General features: G+C 51.2%; 1 protein-coding gene across 1 annotated transcript in view; it reads right to left on the bottom strand.

Moving 5' to 3' along the window:
* Positions 1-9,324, bottom strand: part of ACAN (aggrecan) — a 36,194-nt gene that overhangs the window by 12,112 nt on the left and 14,758 nt on the right. Inside the window, exon 11 of the mRNA XM_007470511.1 lies at positions 3,288-6,389. Within this exon, the coding sequence (XP_007470573.1) occupies positions 3,288-6,389 (3,102 nt within the window). The remainder of the gene's footprint in view (positions 1-3,287; positions 6,390-9,324) is intronic.

Genomic DNA, 9,324 nt, shown 5'->3' with positions numbered 1-9,324 from the left:
GGAGTCTGTGCTCCACAACGGGAGAGGCCACAACAGTGAGAGGCCCGCGTATCGCAAAAAAAAAAAAAAAAAAAAAAAAAAAACCCCGCAAAAACCCCCCAGTGCCAAGGCCACAGGACCATTCCAATCAGAATCTGCAGGGATGAGACCCAGTGCCAAGGCCACAGAAACACTCCAATCAGAATCTGCAGGGGTGGGACCCAGGCATCAGAATTTTTTTGAAGCTGAGAACCACTACCTTTAACCCTATTTACAAATGAGGTAGTGAGGGCTTGTCTGTGAGTGTCTAGTTGGACCAACTGCAATTCTACAGCTGTTCTTCATTCTGGTTCCCCTGAAGTCTGGCTTCTAGCTCTTTAAGACCGACAACCGGTTGTTATGTTCAAGAGAAGGCTTCTTATTTAACTGACTGTGTTAAACAGCGAACACCTCAATTCTTGATTGGACTTACTCAGTGAAGTTAAGCAAATCACTTAACCTCTCTGTGCTGCAGTTTCAAATGGGGATGATTACCAAGCTCTCAGAGCTGCCTAGGAAGAAATTGTGGGAAAGAAAGCCCTTTGGAAATATACACCATTAGAGAAAAGCTGTCCTTATAGCAGATTAGTCAAGGGCCATTGTCACCTACTTCTAATTTCAGAGGTGCCAGGACATGAGCCTTGCTGTGTGACTTCTGATACCAGTGTCACATTTTTGCTTCAAGCATCAGGTTGGGGAAGCAGTTGCTAAGAATGGAGAGAGCTGTCAGAAGATACCAAAAGAGGGCAAGGGGGTTCTGGTCCTGGTGGCTGTCCCCACCCCGGAAGTCCTGTCGGGCTCTGAGTCTGTTCTTCGCTGACCCAGGATGAGCTGGCCGACAGAGTTGAGCTCCACAACACTTCACCCAAGATGGGCCCCCTGCTGCTCTCCACCTGCACACCCAGACCCAGGGGGGGACGTGTCTGCACACCTGGCAGGATGCCCTCCAGGGGCACTGCTCACAGGACAGACAGAGCCACTCCCACTGCCAACTGAAGACTTTGTGTGCTGGAAAGCGCACAAGGTCTCCCCAAGTTTTCATCAGGGGAGGGCTCTGCCTTCCCCTTGGGGGTGGATGACAGAGGGGTATGTCTATAGCCCCTGGGGTCACTATGGCTCAGTGGAAACACTGTCCCCTCGGTAGAAAGGCCAGGACCTTCCTAGGAGAGCCTACCTTCTCTGGCCACGGAGGCCCATAGTGTTCTCAGTCATGGCCCCCCACACGTGGGCAGAGGCTGACCCCAAATCGGGAGAGAGTGAATAGGTATTCACCTTAGTGCCTGTTTATATAAACATATATATTTCCTGTCTAAGTGCCAAGGGTACAGCATCTTTATATTATGAGTATATAATGTATTATGAGGTGTTATTTTGCATATATATTAATGTCTATAAACACAGAATGCTTCTTTGTGTATGATGTAAAGGTATTTTGCATGTGTCCTAGGTATGAATCCCTTTTAGGGAAGGCCTTGGGTCTCTGATGCCTGACTTCAGACAGGGCAGGGATAAGGGCCTGGGAGCAGCGCAGAGAGCTAACCCAAGAATCTGAGCTTGGAGGGGACCGGGCGTTTCTTTTCTCAAGGGTGGTGATGTTCATGAGCTGAGATGTCCTCATGGCCACAGGCCTCAAGGTGCTCAGGGAGCGACTGGTAGATTCTAATCATCTTGTTTTCAGGGCCACCTTCAATCAGAGGATCCCCCAGGCTCCTCACTCATCCCACAAGCTGCTTGGGCGAACAGGGGTCCCAGGGTGGTGGGTGCCCAGGGGTGGGGCACTGCTGGGTCACAGCTGACCTGCAGCCATGAATCCTGGAGCTGAGAGTGACAAGCTCTGTCTGTGTCATCTCCTTCAGGGCCAGAACGGGACCCAAACCCTGCCCAGACGCAAGCATGGAGGGGACCATAGGGGCTTTCCTGGAGGGCTCCACTCTGCATGATGCAAGACAGCCTCCATGGAGATTCCCTCCCAGGAGCTGTGGGGCATGACGGGGTCTCCTCAACACACACCCTAGCTCAACATTTCTTTGAAGTCTCAAGTTTTATCTTCAAAATTCCAGCACGTTTTGCATTCTACTCATAAAACAATCATTGGCTTGACAAAAAAAAACCGAACTATTTCTCAGTTTAATTACTTGACTTTTTTCTCCTAAACCGCCATGTAGACCGGACGCTCTAGAAAGACGTGCCGTGTTTACCCTGTGCCTGCTACCCAGCACGTCACTGTGTACTCTCCTTCCCAGTGTGAGAAGCCTGAGCCCCAACTGACCTTGGTTGCCTCCTCCCAACCCCTCTGCCTGCACCGCTCATGGCCGATGAGGCTCTTATCTATGTCTCAGTGCTTGCCAGTGTGGCCAGGGGGACACAGGCATATGATGTGTCCCTCTGTCTCCTGGCAGGTCCCAGCACCGCAGGGCTCCTTGGCACAGGTGGTGGGGTCTGCAACCCCCGGGGAGAGGCTGAGCATCAAGAATGTAGATGCCTGGGGTACAGCGCAGCCTCTACGACCTCGAGGGTGGGGCCCGAGGCCCCAGAAGCCCACAAGGCTGGTTTTGGGTCGACACACTTCTGAGGACCCTGTCCCTCCTTAGTCCCAGCATCTGGGAGCAGTTGGGGGCTCTCTGACTGGGGAAGGTCTCTCAGTACACAGTGGGAGGCAAGGGATCCCAACGCAAAAAGCAAAGGAAAATCATCAGGCTCTGGTGCCCAGTGCCAGGTTTGTGTCAAGGTGAGGCCATCACTATAGTACAGAGGATTCACCTGCACAGGGTGAGGGTGGGGAGGCAGGGTCTAAAGGCAGGACACAGCCAAAATGACGCTTCATAGTTCCTTGAACTGTGCATGTTTTCACCCTGCACAAAGCAAATACTGGGGCATAAATGTCATCAGCAGATTCATTCTCTCATCTCACACTCACTCCATGGGAAAGGGGAATAAGCAGAATTTCCAGCACTATCTAAATAGTGCTTCCCGTGCCAAGTACAGACAGTTGAATTCACATATAAATGTTTGTGTCATGTAACTCCACTGTAACAGTAATAATCACGAATCTACAAGTGTGCACTGTGTGCAAAGTATGATGCTTGTTCTCTCTATATTTATATCTTGCTTAATCTTCCTTGGTACTATTCCCGTTCTACAGATGATGCTCAGAGAGGTTAAGAAAATTGCTTGAGGCTGCACAGCTCATCTGTGCTCAGAACTTGAATCTACACGGCTACAGTCTGAACTACCCAAACCCATTTAAAGGAAAATAATCCCAACAATACCTGCCATGGTTGCCCCTGATTCATCTGTCCCTCCTGGAGAGTTTGGGATGGAAGCATCAGTTGGGGAGGTGGGTGTTTCGGCTGTTTGGGTCTCTTCTCCTGAGTGCATGGGGCTTGAGGACTCGATTTCTAGATGCGCCTCTGCAGGGCTCTGGGTCTGCTGAGTCCACTTGGATTCCAGGATGGTGGTGCTGATGACAACATCCAACCCCGAGGTGTGACCAGACAGGTCGCTGCTGATTTCAGTCCTGTCTCCAGAAGCCACGGGAGTGGCCGAAGGTGAGCCTGATGCCTCTGTGCCCACATCATAGGTGGTGGTTGACTCTCCACTCACTTCCGGGGCAGCCGAGCCCTCCCTGGGGCCTTCCTGAAAGGCTGAGGTGCTACCTGTCACTCCCAGGCCTGAGGCTCCCTCCAGATCAGCTTCATGGAAGGCGGAGGTGGTTCCACTCAGATCAGGGGACCTGGAAGTGCCTCCGCTGGCCTCGGGGACAGCAGATGCTCCCACCTCAGCCTCAGGATAGGCAGACGTCTCGCTGCTAGATTCTGGGACTGATGATGCTTCTACCCCAGACCCGGGGAACCTTGGTGCATCCCCAGATGCAGAGGCTTCTCCACTGGACTCAAAACGCTGGGGGGTGTATGTTACAGGGGGTCTTTGGCCCAGTTCCTGGGAAACAGTTGGTTCAGTAACACCCTCCACGAACTCAGAAATGATTAAAGTAACTTCTGGAAGTCCTGAGGCCTCCCCACTGGCGCTCGTGGGTGCAGTGGATTCTCCGCTTACATCAGTGGTGCCAGAAAAGTCCCCACTAAAATATGGAGTACTTGATGGCTCTCCACTGGGCTCTACCAGTCCAGACTGAAGTCCACTTAGGTCCAAAAGTCCTGAATGGTCTCCAGACATGTCTGATGCTCCAGACAGGGCACCACTAAGTTCAAAAGTGCCCAAAGGCCCTTCTCCTGCTTCTTGGGCTGTTGGAGCCTGGGTTACAGATTCCACCAAAGTTCTGTCTACAAGAGAGACAGTGGAGAAACCAGATGGAAGTCCACGGCCGTCATATGCTCCGGAGGGCTGGCTGCTCCCACTCTCAGCTCCAGAGGACTCTCCACCGACCTCAGCTACTCTGCTCGGCAGGCCACTGAATTCTGGAGGCTGGGGTGTAAACGCACTGGAGTCAATTACTCCAGAAGAGAGTCCACTGACATCCACTATCCCAGATGTGCCTGAGAGGCCTGCCTCTCCTGAAGGGAGGCCACTGAGTTCCACGGACCCTAAACCTTCTTCTTCTTTAAATGTAGTTGGGGTCACTTCAACCAAACTGGTGTCCACGAATGTAATGCCAGAAGATTCACCACTGCCGCTCACGGCACTGGAAACCAGGTCAGGGATTCCGGATGTTGTCCCACTGAACCCTGGTAACCCCGATGGCTGCCCACTGAGATCAGGGATCCCGGACGTTTCTCCACTCAGGTCGGTTATGCCAAAGGGTGGACCAATGCCAGAAAGAACTCCAGAAGCTTCTCCACTGATTTCTGGTTGTCCAGAGGACAGTCCACTAAGCTCAGTCACACCAGATGTTTCCCCAGAAAACCCTGATGGCTGCCCACTGACCTCAAAAAGTCCAGATGTTCCCCCACTAATGTCAGGAAACCCTGATGGCTGTCCACTGACACCAAAGAGTCCAGATGTTTCCCCACTGATGTCAGGAGTCCCAGATGCCTGGCCACTGAGTTCAGCTCCTGAAGAGAGTCCGCTTGCTCCTCCACTAATGTCCAACTCACTGAAGGGCAGCCCAGATGTTTCTCCAGCACCACTGATGCCAATGGTTCCCCTTCCTTCTAGTTCACCTGCAGTGGTGGCTGTGACCACTTCCACCAATGTAGTATCCATTAGGGAGACAGTTGGGAACCCAGATGGAAGTCCACTGAAGTCAGGAAGGCCAGAAGATGGGCCACTTCCAAGGTCCACCCCAGAATACTCACCACTAAATCCAGAGGGAAGGCCACCTGCTTCTGGAGCTTGCCCACTTCCTAGAGTTCCAGAAGGTATTCTGCCAAGGTCCAAGACTCCAGAAGCTGACCCAATCAAGTCTTCTTTTCCAGAAGTCAACCCACTAAGATCCTCAGCTCCAGAAGCAGAGATCTCCAGACTTTCCCTTCCAGAAGCAAGTCCACTAAGGTCCCCTACTCCAGAAGCAGAGGTCTCTAGATGATCCTCACCTACAGAAGGAAGCCCACTGAGGTCCCCTATCCCAGAGGCAGAGGTCTCTAGATGATCCTCACCTACAGAAGGAAGCCCACTGAGGTCCCCTATCCCAGAGGCAGAGGTCTCTAGATGATCCTCACCTACAGAAGGAAGCCCACTGAGGTCCCCTATCCCAGAGGCAGAGGTCTCTAGATGATCCTCACCTACAGAAGGAAGTCCACTGCGGTCCCCTACTCCAGAGGCAGAGGTCTCTAGACCCTCTCTTCCAGAAGGAAGTCCACTAAGGTCCTCTACTCCAGAGGCAGAGGCTTCTGGACCTTCTCCAGAAGGAAGTCCACTGAGGTCCTCTCTTCCAGAAGGAAGTCCACTGAGGTCCCCTACTCCAGAGACAGAGCCCTCTGGGACCTCACCTCCAGAGGGCAACCTGTCACCTTTAGGAGTGGTGGTCCACGTAATTCTATCTTCATCTCCTGAAGCCAGTCCGCTTTCCACAGGCAGGCCTGAGCCCACTGTAGAGGTGAGCCCACTGAAGTCAAGGTCTTCAGAGGGCAGTCCACTTGCAATTTCCCCTGAGGGCTGCCCACTGGAGTCTAGGTGTCCTGAAATTTCGCCACTGCCTGTGAAGTCACCACTGACTTCAGGCACCCCAGATACCTCCCCAGAGCCTGGCAGCTCAGTCCTGCTGGGCACTGGGGCTGAAAGTGTGGATGGCTCCTCTGAGGGGAGCAGCTCCTCTGAGGGGAAAGGCTCCTCTGAGGGCAATGGCTCCTCTGAGGGCAATGGCTTTTCTGAGGGCAATGGCTCCTCTGAGGCTGAGGGCACTTGCGTTGCAGAAGGGCCTTCTGTGCTCTCCTCTGTTGCTGTGCTAGTGGGAAGCCATGTAGGAGGGACCCCTGGAGGAAAGGAAGAAGAAAGATGAGGTGTGGATTTAGTAACTCTGCCCCATTTTAAGCTCATGCAGAGAAGCTGAACTCCATTCCTTCCACAGTAAAACTTTTCTCTCAAGAGCTCAGAGATGTGTCCAGACATTTTCTAATGGAACCTCGCACAGCCTCTTGGGAAGGATGGGGACTAGGAAACTCCCCGCCACCCTCAGGCTACGCTTTGTGAGACCCTAGGGGGCGCCATTCACACTAGTTACAGAATGTGGGGGACTGGCTGCCACTGAAGACAGTCAAGGTCGCCTTTCAAGTACTTCCACATTATTACCTCATTTATCTAAAACCATGATTTTTAAAGCGTGGTCTCCAGACCATCAGCACCAGAATCACCTGGAAACTTGACAGAAAAGCAAATTCTCAGATCCTACCCCAGCTCCACTGACTTAAGAATTCTGGGGCGGGACATGGCACTATGTGTTTGTTTGTTTGTTTGTTTTTGCGGTACACGGGCCTCTCACTGCTTGGCCTCTCCATCAGCACCAGAATCACCTGGAAACTTGACAGAAAAGCAAATTCTCAGATCCTACCCCAGCTCCACTGACTTAAGAATTCTGGGGCGGGACATGGCACTATGTGTTTGTTTGTTTGTTTGTTTTTGCGGTACACGGGCCTCTCACTGCTGTGGCCTCTCCTGTTGCGGAGCACAGGCTCCAGACGCGCGGGCTTAGCGGCCATGGTTCACAGGCCCAGCCGCTCTGCGGCATGTGGGATCTTCCAGGACCAGGGCTCTAACCTGTGTCCCCTGCAGTGGCAGGCAGACTCTCAACCACTGCGCCACCAGGGAAGCCCTCACTCTGTGTTTTAATAAGCTCTCCCTACCATGCTGATACTCCTTGAAAGTGGGAATTGTTCATCCGGACCCATCCCTCTGAGGCTGAGAGGGCCAGGTGATGTTTGCAAAAATACGTGAACTTTTTCAATTCTGAGAGCCCTATTACAGAGGACTTGGAAAATATGGAAAAAAAAGAAAAGAACAGAGAAGAAAACCCCACCATCCTAAATAATCATGGTTACATTATTTTCTTTCTGTCTTGTTTCCTTTGGCATTTAAAAATAACTATCTGGGATTATACCTTGCATATATTTTTGGGCTAATTTCCCAGACAGAGAACATGAGCACAGAGGGTACTGGGTCCCAGTGGGCAGGTTTACAGCCTACTCTCACTTAAAGGAGAATCCTGGAGGTGGGGTGGGGAGTTCGATATAGCAGTGGTGACATGTAAGACGATTTTAGATGGATATACACACACACACACACACATACATGTATTGGGTTGGCCAAAAGTTTGGGGTTTTTTGTAAGAGGCTATGGAAAAACCCGAATGAACTTTTTGGCCAACCCTATATATATATATATATATATGTATATATATATATACACACACTACATATCAGAAAATAGCCACTTACAGATATGATATAATGTTTCTCTTTGAAATACATCTACGTTTCTTTTCAAAAGGAGGTCAATTTAAAGAAAAAGATACAGAATTAACAGCAGTAGAGATGGTTCCCCGGTAAGTCTCAAATCAGCGAGGTGGTGGGGAACTGAAGAAATATTGGAAAACATTTCTATGGGGCCACTGGAATCCCCTCCCATGGATAACTCCCGTTAGTGGCTGCCCGAGTCCTGTGCCAAGCCACACACTCATGCCAAAGAGGACTTGGTTATTCTTGCCCTTGTGAAGGTCAAGGAAAGGGCCTCAAGCAGGTATGGCTGCTGGGTGAGGTCTCGGGGTTAGAATCCCACCTGCTCCACTGATGCACCTTTACCTTCTGGTTTTGCATTTCCAGCACCCAGAGGAGCACTTGGTGTGGCCAAATTGCTTGGGAACTGTGCACTGAATGACTGGATAAATTAGTGGGAAGCTTTGATATATTCCTTTCTTCAAATGCATGTACCCCTGGGCGAGCTGACTCTAAAAGGTGCACACAGGTTACTGTGAATTGCTCTAATTCAGCCTTACCCGAAGTGGGCCATGTTAAAAATGCTCCGTGAAGGGGCTTCCCTGGTGGCACAGTGATTAAGAATCTACCTGCCAATGTAGGGGACACGGGTTCGAGCCCTGGTCCGGGCAGATCCCACATGCTGCATAGCAACTAAGCCCGTGCACCACAACTACTGAGCCTGCGCTCTAGAGCCCACGAGCCACAACTACTGAAGCCCGTGCACCTAGAGCCCGTGCTCTGCAACAAGAGAAGCCACTGCAATGAGAAGCCCTGAGAAGACCACACACTGCAACAAAGAGCAGCCCTCATTCGCCACAACCAGAGAAAGGCCACATGCATCAATGAAGACCCAATGCAGCCTAAATAAATTAATTAATTAATTTTAAAAAAGGGAAAATGCTCCATGAAAAAAAAGACTCTCTGATCAGATTCATTTGGCACACACTGAATACATTGCCCCCCTCTGCCTTACAGTGCATATTAGCATATCCAAGGCTCTGAGATGGTCTGCAGTGGGGGAAATCTGTATCTTCCTGTAAGCCAGGATTTCCCAAACCTTATGGCTAGAAAACACTTTTTCCAATAGTGTTTGGGGGTCTTCCGATTTCATCCCATCAAGTCCCATCTGATTTAATCATAACAGATGTTGCTTAGCAAGTTCTGACTGGGGACGCCGGGCCCAGAAGAGGGACATGGAAGGAGAAGTGGGGCAGGGAGACAGGTCACAGTCAGACTGCCCACAGCCGCCCCCTCCCAGGCCCTTTCCCCTCTACTGGACCTCCTCCTGCAAGAGAGTTTTTAAGAGGTTAGAGAGTAGGGGTGTAAATGCAGGAGCACAGAGTGAGAGCCCTCTGATTGACACAGTGCTGGGCATTTGGGGTGTGTAGCTGGAAGACAGTGCAGAGACAGAGAGAGAGAGAGACAGAGAGAGAGGGAA

This window comes from Lipotes vexillifer, unplaced genomic scaffold (assembly GCF_000442215.2).
Source record: "Lipotes vexillifer unplaced genomic scaffold, Lipotes_vexillifer_v1.1 scaffold412, whole genome shotgun sequence".
Classification (NCBI taxonomy): domain Eukaryota; kingdom Metazoa; phylum Chordata; class Mammalia; order Artiodactyla; family Lipotidae; genus Lipotes; species Lipotes vexillifer.
Note: the sequence above shows the minus strand (reverse complement) of the source record. Positions and strands in the feature narration are given on the sequence as shown.